This window comes from Zerene cesonia, chromosome 3, assembly GCF_012273895.1.
Source record: "Zerene cesonia ecotype Mississippi chromosome 3, Zerene_cesonia_1.1, whole genome shotgun sequence".
Lineage (NCBI taxonomy): Eukaryota > Metazoa > Arthropoda > Insecta > Lepidoptera > Pieridae > Zerene > Zerene cesonia.
Genome location: NC_052104.1, coordinates 4,677,496 through 4,701,443, shown reverse-complemented (window position 1 = coordinate 4,701,443; position 23,948 = coordinate 4,677,496). Strand labels below are relative to the sequence as shown.

General features: G+C 31.7%; 2 protein-coding genes across 12 annotated transcripts in view; one reads left to right on the top strand and one right to left on the bottom strand.

The window, feature by feature from the left end:
• Positions 1–11,845, bottom strand: part of LOC119836219 — a 58,227-nt gene extending 46,382 nt beyond the window's left edge. For 3 of the 10 annotated variants that reach the window (XM_038361500.1, XM_038361558.1, XM_038361541.1), the window contains exon 1: positions 6,716–6,865. In XM_038361500.1, the coding sequence (XP_038217428.1) occupies positions 6,716–6,839 (124 nt within the window). In that variant the 5' untranslated portion in view covers positions 6,840–6,865. Of the gene's footprint in view, positions 1–4,335; positions 4,582–5,123; positions 5,197–6,715; positions 6,868–8,811; positions 8,875–8,988; positions 9,158–11,483 lie in introns of those variants that run through there. The other 7 variants (XM_038361549.1, XM_038361508.1, XM_038361524.1 and 4 more) reach the window with 6 other exon arrangements.
• LOC119836289 (solute carrier family 46 member 3-like) overlaps positions 5,240–23,948 on the top strand; it is a 21,260-nt gene continuing 2,551 nt past the window's right edge. Inside the window, exons 1-7 of one of the 2 annotated variants that reach the window (XM_038361591.1) lie at positions 5,240–5,379; positions 14,490–14,718; positions 15,019–15,312; positions 16,428–16,580; positions 18,094–18,286; positions 18,717–18,818; positions 20,973–21,110. In XM_038361591.1, coding sequence (XP_038217519.1) covers positions 5,342–5,379; positions 14,490–14,718; positions 15,019–15,312; positions 16,428–16,580; positions 18,094–18,286; positions 18,717–18,818; positions 20,973–21,110 — 1,147 coding nt within the window. In that variant the 5' untranslated portion in view covers positions 5,240–5,341. Of the gene's footprint in view, positions 5,380–13,870; positions 14,238–14,489; positions 14,719–15,018; positions 15,313–16,427; positions 16,581–18,093; positions 18,287–18,716; positions 18,819–20,972; positions 21,111–23,948 lie in introns of those variants that run through there. The other variant, XM_038361584.1, reaches the window with a different exon arrangement.

Sequence of the window (23,948 nt, the reverse complement as noted above, 5' to 3'; positions counted from 1 at the left end):
ATTGTTTGTCTACAATTGTTTGCACTCCATGTAATAAGCGTCCTAGCTAACTTCTACATGCGATTTAATATCATTTTAAATAGCATTAGAAATGAATAATGATAAAGGATTTAAGCTGAAGCACAGCTAAGGTCTGATTTCGGCTATAATTTAAATATATTTCTTTATGAATCATATCATTGAAACTATTCTCGTATTAACTGTAAAAATGTGTAGATAGAAACAAAGCTTCTTTCTTGCGAACGTTTCCACCATCTTTGTGGGGAACGATCTCGTAAAGAATTATTGCTCTTAGGGTGTGACCCTCAACTTTATCTTAGGCATACTTACGTTGGATTTTCACGACACGAACGGATGATTCATTCAGTGGAAAATATAAGGGGAACGTCAGCAAAATTACAACGATAAAATGTAATTACTGTCTGTTTAAGCGTAGGAAGATTCTTACTTTATAAAAGAAAATCGCCTGAAAGTTCATTTTCATGTAAGTCTTATTAATTATTATAATAGTTAATTATTCTTTGTCTTTGTTTTCAGAGTAAATGAAATGTCGCAGAATAGTGGGTACACTATCATAGTAATTTTGTAACAAAAATTACTTGTATTACACGCCCGTAAAATGCCCGTATACATGCATTATATTAGTCACGTTTTTGATAATTTCCTTGTTGCTGAAGCGTGTCAGACCTGCGCTATTTTAATCAGAGTTTTATTACTTTATTTCAGTATTACGTGCATACATTTTATTGTGTAACATGTGCTGTGCTTAAAGAAAATTTGAGGGAAGTGAAGATTAAAATAAATTTCAGGTGAGCTTATATAAAGTAAGTACGTAGATACTTCATATCAAGTTATTTTTGTAGATCTATTTAATGAAGAAAATCTATAATTACATCTTCCTTTAACATCGTTCACATTCAGTATATTTTGTATTCGATAACATCGAAATGCGAAAAAAAGAAAATGCAAATGTATTTTGAAAAAAGAAAAAACGATATTCAGATTTTATAAAATTGCCACTTGATTGTAACTTGCAAGCCGCACGCGCTTTGCCAGCAAGTAGAAGCAGATGTGATCTTATTCTTCACCTGCTCGACAAAACACCTTGTTATACGGGGACGCGTTTGCCATTTTTGGTCTCACGATCGTTTCGTATAGCCTTTTCTTGACCCTTGACTTTTAGGGCTTATACAATTAATCTTAGGTAAGTTTTAGGTATGACTAAGAAATAACCTTGACGAGTCGGCTATGAAGGTTAATCGATAATTGAAGGAAAATGTTTCACGGGATGGATCATTTTTAGGCACAAATTAAAAGGTCACCGTTATAACATTTTGGTTTATATTTTGTGTGAAAACAATCAATATTGTACCAATTTTCCTGGATTGCAGTTCTGTTAAAATACTTAGCAAGTTCCACATTATAGTGAATCCCGTTAGCGGAACTGAAAGCAATTAAACAAAGCGATTTTCTGCGTAGCGATACTCAAATAATTTTAGATCAAACGAAACAGGATGTCTATGTCTAGTCTCGCCAATCCTGCCGATGTCTGCACATGCAACTAAAATAGAATCAAATACTTTCTTCCTTCCAGAGTACAAACAATGGATTATTATTTAAATTGTCATTGTTTATTCCTTTACGTAAATGGACTCATCTTTTACATATTATGGTCTATGGAATCTTTCAAGTAATTGAAAGGAGATATTAATAAAATTATTGAATGTTACACAATAATACTGTAAGTTACTATATTATAACTACTCTGAAACCACACAACTGATTTATGTTTGACGTAAATAAAGTATGTCAGTATTCCAAAATAGTACAAGTAACTAAACAAAAAAAAAATTATACAAGCTTTATGAGTTACATTGTTAGAAATACATGATATTGGCAAGCAGCGTTACCTATGTAAGAATCTCTTTCTTGCTAAATTTTATCATATCTATTTGGTATTTAAAATCGTATATATTTAAAACATTTATGAGAGAAAGATACTCGTACTACAGTCGTTATTATTCTCTTATATCTACAAAGATACTAAATCTATCGCTGATTTTCTCTATGTAAATATTTTTGTGATCAAAGGTGAGGGCGATATCGATTGACAGGGACCCTTGTCCCCAGACAATGCAAGTTAAGTATATCGTCGGGAAGAAATCCATTAGCTACCTATACCGACGGCGCATTCCAATCGATGCACTTATAGGGAGTTACGTCCGAAAACGCAGCAGTGTTAAGCCATGATTCTTTATTTATATTTATGGGAAAGTCTTTAAATTGTTCGGTAGAATTCTTGTACGCATTAATAATCATTTCGGTAGTAACCACAGAATGTTAACAGTACTATTTGAAATAACCGTAATAGATATATTTTATGAGTAATAAAGTAAACTAACAGAGCAATGACTGAATTTAATTATAATAATGCGACTGTTAGTGGTGTGAAGTGAAAAACTTCACGGGGTGTGAAAATTAAGCGATTGTTCAACGTATTGTATTGAAAGTAACAAAAGACACACACTAGTTGTTGAACAAACTACCTCGTTAGGTGGTGACAATGGCCAAGCTGTCGGAGAAATTACAAAACTCCTTCAGAGATAATTCCTAACTATATTTTGCGCTTTTTCCTTCTTGGAATATCAAGATCAAAATTAATCAGAGGAAGTTGTTTCGTATATAAAAAATCTCAACATTAGTTTGAATTTGGTACCCCTTCCTAACATTATCAAAAAATATAAATCATTGTATAAAACACGAAAAGCACTCGAATAGCGAGACTTTCGAACTCAATACTTATGATATGATACTTCATACCATACATGTAATGTGCTAATGTCTAGGGTTGATACATTATAGTCTTTGACAAACTAATTGTTCTGTTCAACTAGACCTCCAAAAACATGAAGCTTGTGCCGTGATACAATCGCATTATACGCATTCCACCATCATGGCATTCAATTAGAGCCTGTCAAGTGGTCATGTCCTGCCATAGAGCATCCAATGATTCATTACGGGCGCATGTCGTGTTACCACTTGTACTCTGAGACAGCTTGACAGAAATGAATTTTATTCGCGATTAATGTTCGCGCTGATATGCCTTAAAATTCCATTCGGAGATTTTGGTGTGTTCAATTAAGCCAGCGTCTTGTTATGTTCCTTTATTACTAAATCGTGAGTCATCGTGAATGTCTAAGAAATTAAATTCCTCGTAAATATCGCGTTATAATATTCATTTCATTTACCAAATAGGTACGTAACATAGAAATAGAACAGAAAATGGGGCATTTAATTGATAAAAACTTCATTGCAACATACATGTTTTCGGAAATATATTAAGTTAAGCTGATAGGTGAGAATGTCGTTAATCCACATACAGCAAGACATCCATTGTCTTATATCATTATTAACTCGATGCGTTTATGAGTGTGATGAAACGCTGTGACCTCGTCAGCCTCATTTTATACAATCAAATGCCAGAACAGCTCACCACAGTTTACAACATTTTGTATTCAAAAATAAAGAACGATTCTCTAATTCTGTTAAAAACTTTTATATTCATATAGATATTCTAGTTAGTAGTTACGTATGGATATTTTAAATAATTATCTCGTTTATGCTGAGGTATACGTAAAGAAAAATTATATGAATTGTAGGTAGGTAGGCTAACTAGCATAAAACATGTGGCTTGCGAATCGAATCGACAGAAATAAGATAGATAGGTATACAGTTAGGTTTTTATAGTAAACCATAGTGTTAAAATTGTATAATCTATAATATAATCTTTGCATTTGATAAAAAGAAAATTCTTTACATCAATGTATATCCATAGATTCATTATATTTTGCGTGTAGATTGGAGTGCAATAATTAGATCAATAATGTATTGCAATTTGCAGTCCTGTTTTCGTTATCACTATAATTATTATATAATTCCGATAAGAGATAATGTACATGGCTATCCTAATAACGCCCACTTATTCTCTTTATTTCACTTATCCATTTAGTGTTTTGTTTTAGTGAAATCATACAATACAAGATAATGTTTTATGGCTGATTTAGTGTTTTAAACATACTTACTACCTTAAAGTTGACAAATAACACTTTTTCTATTTTATAATATAACATAAACATTGTATTCATAATTATCTTATTATAATTTTGCTTTTGACGTCACTAGCTACCTACGTAGCTACACACAAATTATTTTATGTAGTGACTCATATGAAATATCAAAATAATTTATGAAATGAATAAAATGTTGTTGCCGTGTTCATACGATTTTATAAAGTAAGAATAATTTGAAAGTCAAAACTAAAATAAAAATATTTACCATTCGGGCGAAAATCTGTATGTGTTTTGATCCGCATTTTCTTTTCTCTATGTATCCTTTATGATTGTTCGAATAAAGACGCACTACACTTCATCACAAAACACTTCCACTAATTAAGATAAAAACTCCACACATTTTGCGTCTTTCCTTAATTTAATGGGTCAAAAGGATACACGCTACTAAGAAAATTAATTTAACAACCACTTATCACATTGTTTTTGCACTTGACAAACACAAGTAAAGAAACTGAAACGAGAAAATTATAAAATTAAGTTTTAATAACAACACGTCTCAGTGCTTGCACATTGTATCGCTTGAGTTTTGACAGCTGCTGCGTCGTGCGCTCTATCCCTAAATTCCCTATTCAAATGAATGCTAGCAGTTGGCTCGCTTGAATGGGTGCGATATGAGTGGCGCGACGGAATACGAGCGGGATATGTACACTACAGTGAAGTTAATCGCAGTACACACTATTGGGGAACGACGGGAATGGACGTAAATAGATCAGGATTAATGAACATATAGCGCGACTGCCAAATCCCGACACTTGAAATAGCCTTTATAGTTAAATAATTTAAATGTTACAAGATTTCAATCGTATTAAAGTTTATAAGCTATTGTTGAATAAACATGCACTTTCTACAAATTGTACGATTACGTGAGACATTTTTACTATAATCATTTAACACACGCCAAACAGATGAAATAAATATGTCCAGTCAAGCGATGCAATGCACTTCATAAAAAAAAAAGAATTTATTATAATTTTGGAAAATAGTGAAACTGACGTTGTTAATCGGATCTTGACTTCACCACCGCCGTGTAAACGTCAAACGCGCAGGCGCAGTGCGCGTAACTGACGTACGCATGCGTACTAACTTCACTTCAGTGGTATCGTAATGTTATTTCGTGTTCCTTTCGGCCAAACTTAATTTTGTGGGGTTTCAAGAAAGCTACCTAATTAAGCAAAGCGCTTGAATTGCAAAAATGAACCTTATTTCGCTCGATGGAAAACTCGCAATATAATAAATATAATAGCAATGGGTAAGTTTACGATAAAAATAAAATATTGATAGCATTTTAATTTTCTTTTTCTTTTTAAATGTAAGTCAGATGTCTGATATATACAAGTAAATATATATTCCATAGTATAATATAGTTTAAACAGCATTTTATAAATACTGCACACAGGTAATTTTTGCACTTCACTTAGGTAACGGTAAAATTTAGCAAGTCGGACATACGCGGTGAAGTGAACGACCTCGCAAATCAAGATACAATTAAGTGTAATATTATTTTCTTGTGTAATATAATATTACCGTTTCTACGCTGGAATAAAAAGAAGCGCTAATATATTTTTGAATGATGGTTTTCGGTTTTATAATACCATCTTACATAAAGCTACCGCTTTTTAATAAAGTTACTGAGTATCTTACCTAATATGTAATAACTATTTAGTTATACTGTTATTTTGGTATATCGATATTTAAAAATACAATTCGTTTTAGAAGTCACAATTCAAAAAAAATCTCGAAGATATGTATGAATGGTTTCTAAAATAAGACTTTTTATATGTAGTTTGTTTACACTAAGTTGTTCTAATTACAGTTTTAAATACTTGCAGCAATCCAACAATCATTTATATTTAGTGTAAAAAATCTGGTTATGTTCTGTTTAAATTATCTAGTTATGGCAAAATGTTAACAGTCATTAACTTCTCATTCAGTTTTTTGAAAATTTCTACTTTTCGTCGCCAAATTCTTTATATTTTTCCGTAATAGTACAAAGTACTTTTGTCTTCCGAGACTAAGGGTTTTGACATTCTTAGAGATTTTTGTAATTATACGAATTTACTTTTTAATATTTTATGTTAATGAGTATAATCACATAAAATAAATTTAAAAAACCTTCGTTGAAAGACTTAACTTGATAGATTCTGTAGCTTATTTAGTTATATATTAACGCCATCTATTGGTACTACGTGATAAAAATTATAACAATCACAATCCTTTCGATTGTGTCACATGTACATGACATTGCAAAATAATACAACAACAATTTTACTAGATGTCGTTGCTTTAGAAATGTGGTAATCATCAATTCAAACAAGTTATTGCCAAGGAAAGTTGTGTTTAGATTACGTTTATTATCAGGATATAAAACACATATAATACATAGGTGATTAAAGGAAAAAACGATGAAATTGTAATAATTCTTTGCCATATTATAACACTAAGTTCTTAGTAGATACCTGAAAAAGCATAGCATATTATGCATGGAAAGTAGAATTGTCATTGAGGATTTAGCATTCATAAAGATATTGATATATAAAATATCGAATGGTCATTGTTTACAAAATTTTATTCGAATACCTACGTACTTTTCTGTTCTCGTTTCCCTTCCCGAATTGTTGCATATTCAGTGAGTTGCACACATTTTTCACTATTATCGTTAATCACGAAACCAACAATTTTCGCAAACACGCACAACACCAAGGCAATCATCTCCGGTTTGTCCTACATCCACGTAATCCTTATCGAACGCCAGTTATCTTAAACACTTAAAGTTTTTTCCTTCTCTTTTTAATATATGTATTAGTCACTTGCTTTATTCTGTTTATTAAAACACACTATCGGTAAATAAAGTCTCTCAATATAAAAAACGAGATGAGCATAATACTTTTAAAATGTCTTTCAGAAGTTTTCATAACTAAGAGTTTACAAATGGGTTATCACCGAGTGTTGTATACCTGGCGATGTCATTTAACATTATGTTAAACTAGATGCATCTTTTATTATGTCACACAACGCTCCGGGAGCCTTGACAATTTCTTAATAAGGCTAAAAATACACACACGCCAATACTAAGTGCGACGAGTTATCTAACATTCGCATTTATGCGATCAATACAGTTGGAAGGATTAATATTAATAAAACGATGTACTGTATGAGCCCTTTTAATATAGTATGTGCAACGGTACTAGGATTGGAACACTCGGAACTGTAATCAAAGGAAAGTATCTAAACCACGTGATTTCATATTAGAGAGTCTTTAGGTGATAGACAATTAAATGTCTTGAATGAAGAAAACTCATTACATATTATGTTAAAGTATGGAAACTTTATCGACATTTATTTATTGAATATATTCAATACGGAAACCAAATACTTATTTGTTTAGTAAGTGTTCATAAATACTTTAATGAATAATTGCAATAAGAAGATAAATAATGTGCCATTAAATACCTGTTTGCATGCAAATAGAACTTATTATATTATTTTCTTCTATTTATGTAACGTAAAATAACTATCATTAACACCTCGCTTTTGAATCACTTGCTTTTGGTTGGTTTGTATGTTGGCTAGATAGATGATAATTTTCAGGCAAATTCTCTTTGCAACAATGACATTGTATTCCTCTTTTTTTTTTAATTGACTACTGAAAAGGCTAGTTCTGAGGTGCGTGTCTAATACATTGAAGAAATGTTTTTTTTACAATTCAAATGCAACAAATAAACATTCTTAAAAAACAAACGTGTAATTCACAAAAACGTTATTTTTATGTAGCTACTATTAAACATTGAAATGCACAAATATTACAATAAAGACCAGAAATAAAATAATTACTGATATATTGATCCAGAGATATGAATAGAACTGAATTGAATCGCTGATAAATATACTTTTTAAAGAAAAAGAGCAGGAAATATTTGCGTATTAGCTGCTGAACCTTTGGTCCGATAGTTTTCAGTCTAAAGAGTCAGTAATCGAAGTTCAGTTCAGACGAATACATCCACATAAATTAAGATATACAAACAGTGAAACTAACATTATTAAACAATTTCATTCACGGATTTCGTTTTGTCTCGGAAAGAGAAAACGTTCGTGACATCCGCAGTTGCGGCGCTCCTGACATTTTAATTAAACGCTTCATTACTACTCTAATATAGATATATCTGCTACTAATTTATACGGTATTTCAACTGTAATAATTTATTTAGGTATACGAGTAATAACAGTCGCTATCTGGAGTAGAAACACATACATATAGTTCTGTTTAAACGCACTGCATACCGTCTCTATTTTAATTCAAATCATTCGTTGTGTCGCGTTTTATAATAGCATTAAAAATATTATAATTTTATGTACATATTGCTATATGTATATAAAATTTTATTGCAAAATATTCTTAATTCGTATCACGTTCATGATTTATTATCTATTCCATATAAACATTCCATAGAAGTGTTTTATAAGTAAATGCTTCGAAAGCAACTATGAATCACTAGTTTTCAAATAATTTTAAGTTTTCAATAAAATCACGTACAATATATTAATACTCATGAATATGTTGCATTTATGGTAGCATGAATTTTCAATATATGATAAGGGTTAGAAATATCATTTGAATCTACACAATGCCCACAGTTTTAGAAATCAGGTCATGAACACAAAACAAAAGGTCTTTAATACTTACCCAGCATCCTATTTACTTCTTTTTCAGTCATCGTCGTCATCCATGGCTTTCATGGCGTTAAATCTGAAACCAAATTAAAATGTCTCAATTTTTATTCACTTTCATATCATGGTTGTATATTACTTATTAAGTTTTATAGTACATTATAGTGCTAAGCGAAGCCGTAACATCCCTTACCTTATAATCGCTCTACGCCAATGTACTATGTGAGCACAACAGTTAACTATCACAGACACTGAATTGAATTTCATATAACCGTTTATCGATACACTTATCCTACCGAACTATATAAACATATTTTCACTTAAAAATAGTTAATAGTGTTGTATAAATGGAATAATGATCAAAAGGTTTTCCGTAACATTGTAGAGCCATCTCTACAAGGGTTGGAAGGCGAGCTACGGAAATGCGCGAGAACCTCCGAGCACTGGCGAATGCAAATAACGCACAGGGCCGTATTTGTTACTGTATTGACCTCTTTACACTGAGAATAGCTATAACCCTAATCATGGATAATAAAAAACATTCTTGCTTCTTATAGGTTATGTATATTGTTTCGAAGTTTGAAATTTTCAAAGCCCTTTGAACTTTGGGCCTTTTTTTATTTTATATTTTTAACCGCTTAGGGTAGCATCCCCTAAGCGGTTATTATTATTATTATATAGCTATTATAACGCCGGTCTTTTGTGCTGGCAGAATTCGTGCCGAAGCGTCTAGACTATTAGAATAAAAAATATACAGCTTTATACACGAAAACCATTTATAGGGTTTGACATATTAGCGAACTCGATCTAATCTCTTACGTCTTTAGTTATTAATATAATAATTTTATAAATAATTCATTAAATTTAGTAATATATAAATAACTAGCTGCGCCCCGCGGTTTCACCCGCGTAAGTCCGTATCCCGTAGGAATATCGGGATAAAAAATAGATGTTGGCCGATTCTCAGACCTACCCATTATGCTTACCAAATTTCAGAGGAATCGGTCAAGCCGTTTCGGAGGAGTATGGCAACGAAAACTGTGACACGAGAATTTTATATATATAGATAATTTGTTTAAACAATGTATGTATTTTCTTTACATTTTTTTATTTTCTGTATCTCCACCGATATAGTACGTCCCTGTCCTACCCTGCAGTGAGGTCGACGGCGCCATGTTTTTCACGCATGCGCCTTAATTTTATTTCATGGGGCAATCACTAAATACGAAGCCTATACGAACGCTGGTAGTATAGCTATAGTTCATTAATGTTGCCATACCATTATAATCCTACCTTTCATTATATAAACTTTCCATTTTGCATTATATTCTTCGAGTGAATTTTAGACCCAAAAATGAGAGGAAAATATTTTTTTTTTTGTAGGGTGTGCACACTAAAGAGTTTCTATATGTCCTAGTCTGGGCGCATTGACAGTAGGGCGCGGGATCGATGCAATGACGTCACGCCATTGACTACAGAACGGAAGAGTCTGCTTCCTCTCTCGATGCGGAAACATAGCAAAACGTCTAAATATAGATAAGCGTTTTCATTTTCTTTCATGTTTATTGTAAATTGTATTGAGACTAATCCTTGATAGAACGAGACCATACTTATCATAATGTCTTTGTAAGGATATTTTACGAGGTTTGAGGCTGTATAATGTCGAATATTGAGTGTAAAAATTCATTAATATTCAACCAAGTTTTAAATAAACATCAAAACAAATGACTTTTTTTCATTGTATGTTAGATACAAAATTGTACAGATACTTCAGTTGCAGCTTAAGTTTACAAAAATCGCATTGATATAAGTTCTAACAGCACAAAAAGGAATTTTTTATATTTTACCATTAACATTTATTAACAAAAGTAATTTTACCTCAATCGCAATAGAAAATTTCCAAATCGATATACTTACTTAATTATATCTAACTATATGTTGTTAAGACATCGTCAAGGCCAACTGGTACCCTCATATGGAGACTAATTACAAAGTTTATTATTCTATGTAAATGCTACCCCACGTCATGTACCGAGACATAATTGTACTGAGACAATTGCGATGAAAAATGTTGGCAATACATTATGATTATTGTTTCAAAATAATACAATGCAATAATGTTAATATTTCACTGCTTTGTTAGCTCAGTGGTGTCATAATTTGAATGAAGGATAGGATTTTATAGCGTTTCAATTGTAATTGTTCGATTTTAAATAAGGATATTTAACCGTTTTCAAATATTTCAAATGTGTATTTTGTCCGGACTAAAACTATCATAAATAGATCATATTCAAATGGGAAGCACCAGCATTCAAGTATAAATGAATCATCAAAATCGGTTCACCTATTAAAAAGATATGAGGTAACAAACAGAAAATATGCAGTCGAATTGAGAGCCTCCTCCATTTTTTGGAACATGGGACAAGGTTGATAAATAGTAAATACTGTATGATTGATTTAGTAAGAATGATAAAAAATGTATTGGAAATGACAATAAAAACAACATCAATAAAAAAACTTTATATTATATTATATTTTATTTTTATCCAAGCGTAATTGTTTGTTTTTATTATTATTTTTCGATGCAACGAATGCTTTTTGATTAGTATTTTTCGATGCAACGAATGCTTTTTGATTAGTAACGAATAAAAAGTTGTACGTGAGTTAATAAAAGTATTAACGTCTGACCTGTGATTTCGAATAATGGTATAGAAAACACCGCCAAACCCGCTATAATCCAGTTCACAAATACACACACAAAAAATTTATTGAAAACCGTCTCTTACAGCAAATACTTCAAGCCGACTAAATTAAGAACTCACTACAAGAAACACTTACTTTATCAACTAAAAACTACGAATTTACGTTACAGTTGCCTTCTGAATAAAAGAACTGTAACGACGGTTGCTAAAATACATTAATTAAAACCCGGTTTTTAGATATCAGTAATTACAAAGAGGTAATTCGTGCGCTAACGTATCAAGGCCTGAGAACTAAATTCAATTTAATTTCATAGTAAACTTCGTTTGATCTTTTTATTTGGCACTGAATTTTTCTCGGTATGCTAATGCTTATCAGCAAGCCGGTGCGGAGATTTATTACAAATTCGCGTAACAACTTAAGATCAAAGATGAGATAATTACACTCGTAATAGACGCGTAATAGTACTGACGCGTGCGGGCCACCGAACAAGATTCTCAACTGTTTTATTTTAGACCTGGCACGGAGCGGCCGTGAAAATACTGCAAAGGTGTAGTATGTAGGCTGCTATTCAAACCCGATGAGCAATTTACAATGTCGTTCGTTGACTGTATGACTTATTATTAATTACCACGACTAGCGAGTAATTGATTTTCATGGTATATTATTCTCGTTGTCAAAGAGAGAGTGGGCTTGCGACAGTGAATACTCAAATTCACAGCACGTTTGTCTTAAATAAGTGCTATTCAAGTGCGTAGATATGTGGAGCACGAACGTTGCTGTGTCTCTGGGGCGATTGCATCGAAACCAATTTCCTCTTGCTTCACGATTCTTTTATTTATTAAATTATTAAATGGTTTTTGATCCCGCTGCCAGCAGAAATTCTTTCCTTATTCCTGATTAATATTTTTCTATCTGGTATACGTATATCAACGCACAGCTAAAACTACTGGACCTGAGCGTGGTGAAATTTGGCATGAAGATAGCCACTATTATAGAGTATTCGTTAAAAATGATTTTGATAGATTTATCCCCCAATAATATATGATATAAAAGTTTGTACAATGAAATTGTATTTAGACCGATGGGCGAATCTGCGTGCAACAGCTGGTTAATATATATAAATCTTATCATTCGTATCACTATATTAGTCATAATCTTAAAACGATTACAAGAATATAATAGACCATGAAACACGGGAGCTTGTTCAATGTTTATCACAATGTGTTATAACACCTTTATATTTAATAGAACCGAATGTGCTGCGGTAAGAATTAGGTCATGATAGCATCGACACAGTTATAACACCTCCACAGATTACTCATAGTGGTTGCATATCCTTTTGATATTTTAAATCTGAAATGATTTGCCTGAATTGGGGTATATTAGATATTTTAATGATATGCATAAATATAAATATCATCAAAATTAAGTATGTAAATAAGGGATGAATGAATATCATAAAAAATATCTCTTTAAGTTTTTGAGATCAATTAATATAATATAGTTTCTGAATGCGTGAGTCGTGACAGACTTAGTTACCGATAGCTTGAGTTTCACATAATAATTAATATTATAAAATATAATTAACATAGTTTAAAAGGTATATAAATATTTTTATAGAAAAAATCTTGAAGACGCAACAAGTAAATACAAACAGTGGTCTAAAAAATAAACAATGACGAAATTAATCTTAATTTTGAATTATACTAGAAACGGGAGAGTTCATATTCGTTTTAACATAGTTATGAGTATGAATCTGTTAAAGCGTTATAAATAAATGAAATTAAATTCAAATTTGTCCTTACTCTTTATGTAAAACGTCTATTTGATAAAATAATATTAATAGTAAAGAAATATAAATAAAAATAATCTTTATCCCACAAAACATTAATTTTATTTAATAACTTTTGTGTTGTTTAAACATGATTTAATTATTTTAATTATGAAACAGGTAACGTAAATAACAAGTGAACTCTAACCATGCCTTGCTACTATGTGATATCGCTCACGTAGAATCGCCTGAAGCATTGTGACGACTTCACAAATGAAAAGATAATAGTGATTGTAATCATTTACAGTTGATTACGCTAAAACTTGCTGACCGACATTCTTATCACATTGATCTATATACGCCTACACGAAACTAATTCTAACAGGTAATACCTATGCTTCCAGAAATACTAAGCATAATATGTGTCTCGAAAGAAATCTGAGAACATAAGTAGACAATATTAATAACCAGATGCTTCCTTTATTTTATATATAAGACATCGTTAGTCAATACTGTCAGTTTAGTTTGTAAATGTTAACGTTTTTTAGCAATAACTGCCCACACGATACCAGTCACTATTCATTGCTTATTCGACCGTCAATTGGCGCGAACTGTTAAATTGGCTCAAATAACCTTTAACCGAGCGATACCCTAAGCGTTATCCATTGTATCTAATGTTGCATTTCTACAGCCAAGTTCACATATCACTCTCTATTTAGTTAGTCTCATTGTTTCCGATATGCAAACAGCAATATTATCTTATCGTTTTGACATTAGTGGAAATATCTCGTTACGGAACACACGCCTGTGGACTAACCTGATGTGACGTGTATCTTACTTTATTTATGTGTACAAACATGCTGTTTAATAATCTGGTGTGAATCGAATTGCAATTTATATTTAAGTTCGTGTTAATGTATCGTCATAATGGGGGACAGCACGGATATACATGAGTTACAAAAATTAAGGTGTGTGAAGCTATAATTATTTTTTAATAATTAACTGGACTACAAGCTATTTAACGATCAAATCCAAACATATTTTAATGTTAAGTTTTATATTGCAATTGTAATTGATACTGTATTATTCCCAACCTCACAATATCTGTCTGCGGTAATCTTAACAAATACATTATCTCAAAGTATAGTGATTAAGAAATTGGAGATTATCTACCGTAATTACAGGGTCATAGAATAATAATTTAACTTTGTTTGTTCCAGTCCTTCTTCTCCAAATGTCAACAAATTGTCGAGTAATGCACCTGCAGAAAAATCTTCAGATAAATGGAGGCCAATTCTCGAACCAGCGTTGGTCGGTGCCATGATAGCAATCAACCTGGGCCAGACTTCTTTACAAAACTTCTACTTACGAACTGCATGTACTGTCGACTTACAAAAACCTATTGATATTTGCAGTAAAGGCGTAGGCGACGACTTTAGGGCAGCCGAGGTAATTATCATTATCTATATATATAAAATTCTCGTGTCACAGTTTTCGTTGCCATACTCCTCCGAAACGGCTTGACCGATTCCTCTGAAATTTGGTAAGCATATTGGGTAGGTCTGAGAATCGGCCAACATCTATTTTTTATCCCGATATTCCTACGGGATACGGACTTACGCGGGTGAAACCGCGGGGCGCAGCTAGTAGAGACATAATATTATATAATTATGCTTTTTAACACTAGAGGAAAACATTGTGCAAAAAAGCGTATTAATATTACTGCAAAAAAACCTTTACCGATTTCAGGTGGCCAGCCAGGTGGTTGTATCAAGTGTAAATGTGAGTCGAAGCTTTATTGGATCTCTAATTTCAACAATAGTCCTTTTATTCGTCGGTCCATGGAGCGATTGCAGCGGTAGACGAAAACCTACACTCATCATGCCCCTGGTTGGGATGACAGTGATGACGACCGCTGTCTTGCTGATGTTGACATTCCCCGGAGCTTCGACAGTGCAAGTTCTTTACGCTGTTCAAATACCCATGTCAATCGGTGGAAATTTTGGTCTCCTCTTAGCTGCGTCTTTCAGTCATATAGGTGATGTGAGTATAATATTACATAGACTGTAGTGTTCTTATTGTAAATATAAACTTAATCAAATCTTACTAGATATATATATAAAAAAAAAAGATTTTGCGTACGATTAAAATTCTTATTCATTATAATAAATGGGGCACTTTAATAGTCTACCACTTCTTATGTAATTATACGTGTTTATTTGACGTTATTTATATAAATGTGAAGTTCGTGTAATCTATGAACTTTGTATAATTTATAATTGCCAATTAGTACTTAAGTAAATATGAAGATGTTATTTTGTTCATTATTTCAATAATAATATTCTATATGTGCCGCGGGGACATACATGACATTGGAATCACTTATTTTTCGATATATCATTTGGAACCAGTTACCAGACATGCATTCCTTAAATACATATCCGCATATGAATATACGTAACATAGTGAAATTTTAATATTTTGATGTAAATACGATTCCCTATCTTACAATTGTAAAACGACACGGTTATCGCAAATCTCTGATTAATAGATCTGCTCATTTTCCTTCTAATTATACCTTACATTTTCAAACTGACGCTGACTCACAAATCATAAGATAACTAATATATATATATATTACTTTCCGCTCGCATATTCGCCTGTTATCGCATTAAAACGATACTTTTTTCCATACTTCTTTATTTTTCATGACTAACTTATTTAGGTACTTTTTCGATGTCTAGGCTATGTGTTCCAAATTTTATGAATATTGATTCAGTAGTTTTGTTTTTCAACACTGAGAGCGTATCAGACAGACAGTAAGAGTTGGCTGAGATACAATATCCATATCCATTACTATAATAATAATTGCATTGAACCAAACTCAATGACATAATTTGTAACAGACGTACGTACGAGATGCTTTTATATATCACTAGCTATTGCTCGCGGCTTCGCACGCTTTAATTCGGAGTAGTTTAAAAGCTGTTATTAAACATCCTTCGTCTCTAATTACTCTATCAATTAAAAAATACATTAAAATCCGTTGCGTAGTTTTAAAGATTTAAGCATACATATATAGGGGCAGAAAAAGCGACTTTGTTTTATATGAAGTAATTGCATTTTACTAAACTCCTTGATATCTGTGCATATTTCAGTTGTGTCATGCAACGGGGCGTGACGTCACACGCACGATGGGCACTCACCGCGCCGCCATTCAGATTGCTCACGTAGTCGGCTCAGTGAGTGGACCCTTGCTGTATCGACAATTGGGCTTCTATGGAGTGTTCCCTCTAGTCCTAATATTACAGGTAATGTATTATCCTACTATCCTACTATAATATTATAAATGCGAAAGTTTGTAAGGATGTGTGTGTGTTTGTTGCTGTTTCATGCAATCAGTAATGAACCGATTGCAATGAAATTTGGTACGTAGACAGCTGGACAACTGGAATAACAAATAGGCAACTTTTTATCCCGATGTTCCTACGGGATACAGATTTACGCGGGTGAAACCGCGGGGCGCAGCTAGTAACAAATAAAAAAAATTACATGTTTAGTATTTTTTGCTAGCAGTTCACCTTTCGCCCATGGTACATGTGTGTGTACACACTACACACTCAAGGATGAGGGACCATGTACGCCAACGGTGACATAACTTTTGAAATCGCTTCAGTTTTTAGCGCGTTCCAATAAAAAAACCTCTTCAGCTTTATATCATTTGTATCTACATATAGTTTCTATATATTTAGGAATTTGCACACGTGTACAATTCAATGCAGGACGTGTACCTGTACTGTTATCGTAATTTTTTTTTTTTTATTTGTATACTTCAAAATATGCATCGTTACTTTATTTCTAAACTTCTTCAACACCAAAGTAAGTTATAAGAAATTTAAAGAAATTATTTTAAAACAAAAAAGTGCATCGTCTCGAATTGTTAGATCTTAGCCGAATATGATAGGGACCACCTTTCGAATAAATAAATAAAATTTATAAAAATTGGTTCGCCTAGTCGAAACTTCTAAGCTAACAAAGCCAAAAAACAAAACAAATCGATAATCTCTTCCATTTTTGTATTCTGCTGAAAATAGAAGTAAACTATAATTTAATTGAAATTTGTGTTTCTAAACTGCATTTATACTTTAAATCAAAATATTAAATACATACCTACTTGTCTAGGTCTAATGTATAAAGTCTAGAAATTAGCGCCTGCAAGTTTGCCATCTTAGTACTAGATGGCTCTGTTGACAAAAATGATAATTTTAATTCCAATCTCTTCAATCGAAACATAAAGTGAACTATTGGTCCGCCCCGGGGTACATATATACTATATAGCATGTGTCACTTAGTGATGATGCAGCTTTCTAATAAAAATATATAAAAATATTTATTTTAACTGGTCCAGTAATTTTTGTGAAATGTGTTTGTACAGTGATATAAAAAATAATATAAATTATTATTCTTTATAATATTTGTTTCGATTGTTAACAATGTCTAGATAACATATAAGTTAAAATAAATTAATTTAATGTATTAAAAAGCTTCGTATGACATGACAAACCGAACTACAGCAGCACTTATTCTCGTGTGGGAAAGAGATGGCGCTACACGACCTTCAAAGCTCTGTCTTTTTCACATTAAAAACCCTCATTTTATTAATGAATGCTCCCATAGATGCCATGGAATCCCCTCTTGTCCACACTATATAGAACAGAGAATCAATTCGCATTTAATTTTCATGCATATGGTTTAGTAATTCAAACTTATATTTCTATAAGTATTATGTGTACAATATTGGTAATTTTGTCTTACCATTTACAGGTGTTATCCCTCATCTACGTCATAGTATCGGTAAAAGACGTGAATGTTAACGTTGATAACAAAGTGTCAGTACTAAATTGGCGGCTGCCATTCAATGCTATCCACTGCTTGGTGCGGAAACGGGATGGCTATAAGAGAATGGTCATATTATTGATGCTGGTTGTTACACTTGGAGATAGAATGATGTTGTCAGGTGAGATTATTACTATAACTTCGTTATCTGTAATAGAAAAAGCATTACATTAACAAAATATTTGCATTGACATGTATGTGTGTGACTGTAAGAGGGTATCTAAGTGCTTTCATGTGAACTTTTTTGGTACAATATCTATTTGTGCTACCTCTCCCTATATTTCAAGAAATTATATTTGTAATCTTTACTAATATCATAAAGTTGAAGAGGTTGTTTATTTGAACGCATTAATCTCAAGAACTACTGGTCCGATTTGAAAAATTCTTTCAGTGTTAGATAGCCCATTTATTGAGGAAGGCTATAGGTTATATATGTACCACAGACGAAGCCAGGGCGTTCCGCTATTGTAATATAATGATACATATTATATTTTGTTCTGGTAAAATTATGTGTGTGTATAAATAATAATCACGATAATTCATTTCAACAGCGGAGGTGTTACTCTCGTATATGTACTATAGATTCAAGTTCAACTGGGACGATATACTTTTCGGCTCGTTCCTGGCTTACAGAAATATTGTAAGCTTTTTTGGTAAGTTGAATTCTTAAATATTTAAATATTACATAAACTAAAATGAGTTTATATTACTTTCCATATATTATTACACATCGTCCTAACAGTCGTATTACTTATTTTATTAACACTAATTCATCTCCTTACTTGATATATTTGCGACGCTAACTCTAGTTAGACGCGCAATTAGAAAAAAATATAATTTCCGATCTTCTGTGAGAGTGTTTAGGTCTCCCATATGTAGTAGTGAGTCGCCACAGTTATAAGTATGAACTTACAAAGTATTTCAACAGTGCGTTGCAACGAATATACAGCGCCATCTGTTGACATTTTTCGACATAATCATTGTTTTAAATATTTTGTTGCTTAGTAATTGTTTTATCTAATCATTTGATTAGATATAACAATTTTTTAATTAATCTAAATAATATTAAAGTAGACAATTTTTGTTTTATAAATTCTTCATTACAACTATAAAAATATTTATTATTTCATTCTTTATTTATCTCTTTGACATACAAAAATGTACATTGGTTTTATGTTTATATGCTTATTTTATGAATATTTATCACGAATGTAATTGAGGCTGATGGTTTATCGATAAGGGATTTTTATTCACACAAATCCCCATCCAATCTCCCATTTTGAACAGGGAATATAACAGAAAAAGATTGTAAAAAAAAAATTGAACCTTAAAAAAACATAAACTGGATTATCTACTTCATGAATATCCGATAATCCGATAATAAAATAAAAAAATGAGCTACTTACTCATAATTATGGCAGAGAGCGCCCTCTATTGTTAAGCAAGGCCATAAAATTGGGAAATACTAGTGCGCGAGCGCAGCTTTAATAATAACGAATGTTAATTTGTCAATTACATAATACTTGTTTTAAAATTTTTAAAGTGGTACCTAACAGACGTGACAAACGTCATCTTTTGTGTTATTTTTAAAAATGTTTTTTCTATATGCATATTGTTATTGTATCATTAGACAAATAATAATTGCATGTATACATATCCTTTTAATATTTCCAACCTTACCACGAATTGACATTTTGTAATTAACTGAGCCGTTAAAAATAATGCATGCTAATAATGCTTTAAAATTAAACTTTTCTACATATCTCAAGCAGAAGAGTCGTTAGTCGTTAGAACAGGTCAAGTGAGCTTTAGGTAGCCTGAAAACTTGTTGAATTTAGTCCGAGTCTAGGTGTTACGTTAACTGTCAAGACGGGGCTCATTACGCCGAGTGCATGTATATCTACTGAAATAAAGTTTAATAAAATTGTGATGTTTTTGTATAAAGTAAAAGTTACTCTATCTTTTTTATTTGATTGTGTGATATTATATTTGAAAATATGAATATCGTTTTAATTCAAAGGCCGTAACTATATGTTAAGAAAATTGTTTTATATTTCTTTATATTTCTCATGTTGGTGGGACTGTTTGATAATTTTAAACCTATATATACCATTTTTTATATCTCTGAATGATAAGTTTGCTCAGTTAGAACAACGTTGGTCTGATCAGGTAATATGTATCAATGACACTTGTATATTATCATTGCCTTGTATCTGTTAGGTTGTATACATTATTTATTATTTCAACACAATATATTTCAAAAGATATTTCATATTTTGTAATATTAAGAAATGTTTTACGTTTTTTTTTTTTTGTTATGTCTATAATGTGACTGGGTACACTTTTTCTAGACTTCATTCATTGTTCCAAAAGTTTTAAGTTATATTGGAATATTTAAGAAAATAACGTTTAAGTCTTCAAGATTATTGTCAACAATCGAGTTTCACTGAGATGTAAAATGTTACAGCACTTTCAAACATAATTTTTAACAGGCAGGCTTGTCTTTGATTTTTTGTTGTTATTTTTTTAAGTCAAATATAACAACTAGCACGCCCGGTCACGCGCTGTGTGGCTGAGTAATTGAAAAAATATATTAAGATTGGGATAATTAATCGAAACAAAAACTATCTCATAAAGATATAACTTAAGAAAGTTGGACCAAATTACACATAAAACGCCCATTTTCATAAAATCTGTTGAGTTGGTGAAGAGTTCATTGTAAACATGCATCATGACATTGGGTTTTTATATATTAAGATGAAGTTTATTACGAATACTTGAGTATATTTTGTTTGTTACCATTTAAGGAACGCTACTCATACTCACCGTTCTAAAGCGTCGACTGCGACTCTCCGATGAGATGGTGGGGGTGGTCAGCTGCATGTCCTATACTGTCGCTACATCAGGCCTTATAGCTGCTAGAAATACTCTCGTCGTTTTTATAAGTAAGTTACACAGCATATTTCCATTAATTATATTCATTTTACAATACTTAACCATTCCATTGTGTTGAGAGTGATTATAATTTTACAAAACTTACAAAACATTCATCTGAGTTATTTTAAATAAAAAAATAACGACTTCTTTTTATAATGTTTAAATGTCAATACAATATCAAAAACTTTGAAAAATACTAAAATGAGCAAAGTATTCCATAACGATTACAGTCAAAGTTTTAATGTCCTATGTACCTACTTTTTGAGATCTGAAGCTATGTAGGTACCAAATTTCACTCAAAACGGTTCTGTGGTTTAGACCTTAAGAAGCGACAGACAGACAGAGTTATATTAAATTATTAATATTAGTAGGCATAAGTAAAATCACTGTAGTAAACTGGGATGTAAATCGTTTTGTATGTTTTTGTTGGTATATATGTATATATTTTATATATTTGGTTGGTACTGCCAAGATTAGGTAATGTAATATGTAAATATATATCAGCGTCATAATCATAGAATCATGCTGACATAGTTATTACTCTAAGCCAATGCGTCGTCGGGAAATATTTATTTTATTCCTCTGTGTTCTTTTGTTCCTTTAAAAATTTTCAATTATTGTATCCCATTTCTGTGTTAATTGAATTGATTTATTTTACTTTGTGTACTTAGATTTAAAATATTTATTTCTGTACATTAAATTCAATCAATCTAACTCTTTACTTATGTAATATTAACACTTTCATGCTAATGACATAAATACTATAGATTTTCTCACATGTAAAAATTATGAAAAGTAGAAGCAGCGTCGGAGTAGCTTATTAATTAAAAATAGATCACCATCATAAATAAAATAAATTCCTCTAGCAATTTTCATTGTTATAAGTGCTTATATAAACGTGCATAGTTTTATGATAAAAAAACACTATTAAACGAAAAATCTACTTTTTGAGAAAAGTTTGTCAATAACCAATTGAATCATTGTTGGCATGCAGATAAATAATAGAAGATTGGTGTTAATCCTAGATAGAAAATACATTATGCATTCTTATTTCCAGTGTTCCACCTTTTTTATATGGAACTTACAACTTAGTACAGAATATGTGTAGATGGATCCATATCAGTCTATATATAAAAACTTTATCTTCATATTGTTGTGAATCAGAATATCATCAAAGTGGCAAATATGGGTATTTCCCAGCATGATCATACACATACATCATCATATCTTAAATGTCTCTTGCAAAAACATTTTATTTTTAATAACCTTAATAAAGTGCATAATACTAATTTTGAAATATAATGAGTAATACTTAGTCTAATTTTTTTATCAAATTCAGGTAATCTAGAATCTTAAAAAGTTATCAGATCATTAATTACCAACCATTTTGCATTAGGTATTTCTTTGTATGCAATATAATATAAGTAGGTATTTATATATAATATCTATTAACCCACTTTTACTGATTCTTTTTCTTTGTTTTAATTTCAATGTAATCAATATCTTTATAAAATATAACACACTAGCGGTCCGCCCCGGCTTCGCCCGTGGTACATATATAGCCTATAGCGTTCCTCAATAAATGGGCTATCTAACACTGAAAGAATTTTTCAAATCGCACCAGTAGTTCCTGAGATTAGCGCGTTCAAACAAACAAACAAACAATCAAACAATCAAACAAACAAACTCTTCAGCTTTATAATATTAGTATAGATTAGCCGCGCCCTAACCTCACGGGTTAATTCGGAAACAAGAAGAAAAAAATTCTTCAATGTAGATGTTATGTGGGAATAAAGTAGCTTTCTATCGAAAAAATAATTTTAAATCGACGCATTCACTTAAAAATTAACTAAATATTTCTCATTGGTATGTTTGCTTATATGCTTATTAGGTTGTGATTGGTTTTTGTTGTAATTCAATAAATGGGTTTAAAAAAACATACACGAGATATGTCTATTGGTGCTCTTAGTTATTACACATTTGTACACTATCCTTAGAGTAGAGACTTTGAAAAATTATAAAAATAGGATAATGTGCCATTATTAATGTCTGCGTACATACACAGGGATCTATAACAATGTAACTTGGTAATGTCACTTAAGCGCCAGACTATTTACATTTTTATATCGCTCGTTGCCCTTACTATACTAAATTATTAGTGAGTGACATGGGCATTACATTGTTTCAACGATTCGTTTCGTTGTAACAATAATGCCCATGATAACATTTGAACGAATTAGTTTCGTATTATATTTATACTAGCTGCGCCCCGCGGTTTCACCCGCGTAAGTCCGTATCCCGTAGGAATATCGGGATAAAAAATAGATGTTGGCCGATTCTCAGACCTACCCAATATGCTTACCAAATTTGAGAGGAATCGGTCAAGCCGTTTCGGAGGAGTATGGCAACGAAAACTGTGACACGAGAATTTTATATATTAGAAGATATAATTCGTATTATATGTATATATCAATTATTGACGTTAACATTTCTTCGACTGAAATTCGCGATGTCTATCGTCTAGCAGGAAAACCTGGAGGGAAAAGAGCCATTATAGCTGAATTTTCAACGGTGCATACTAAAACCTTGATGGTATCTTCTATTAAAAAATATAATAAAAGCCGCGGCCGAGATGACAAACTAAATCTAAACAAAATTGGAATCTCCGGTGATAATTCTCCAATATATGTAGCTGAGCACCTACCTGGCACTACAAAAAAATTGTTTTACCTTGCTCGGGAATTTGCGAAAAAGTTTAATTTCAAGTTTTGTTGGACTGCTAATGGTAAGATATTCCTACGAAAAAAGGAAGGCGAAAAACATTATATTGTAAATTCAGAACAATG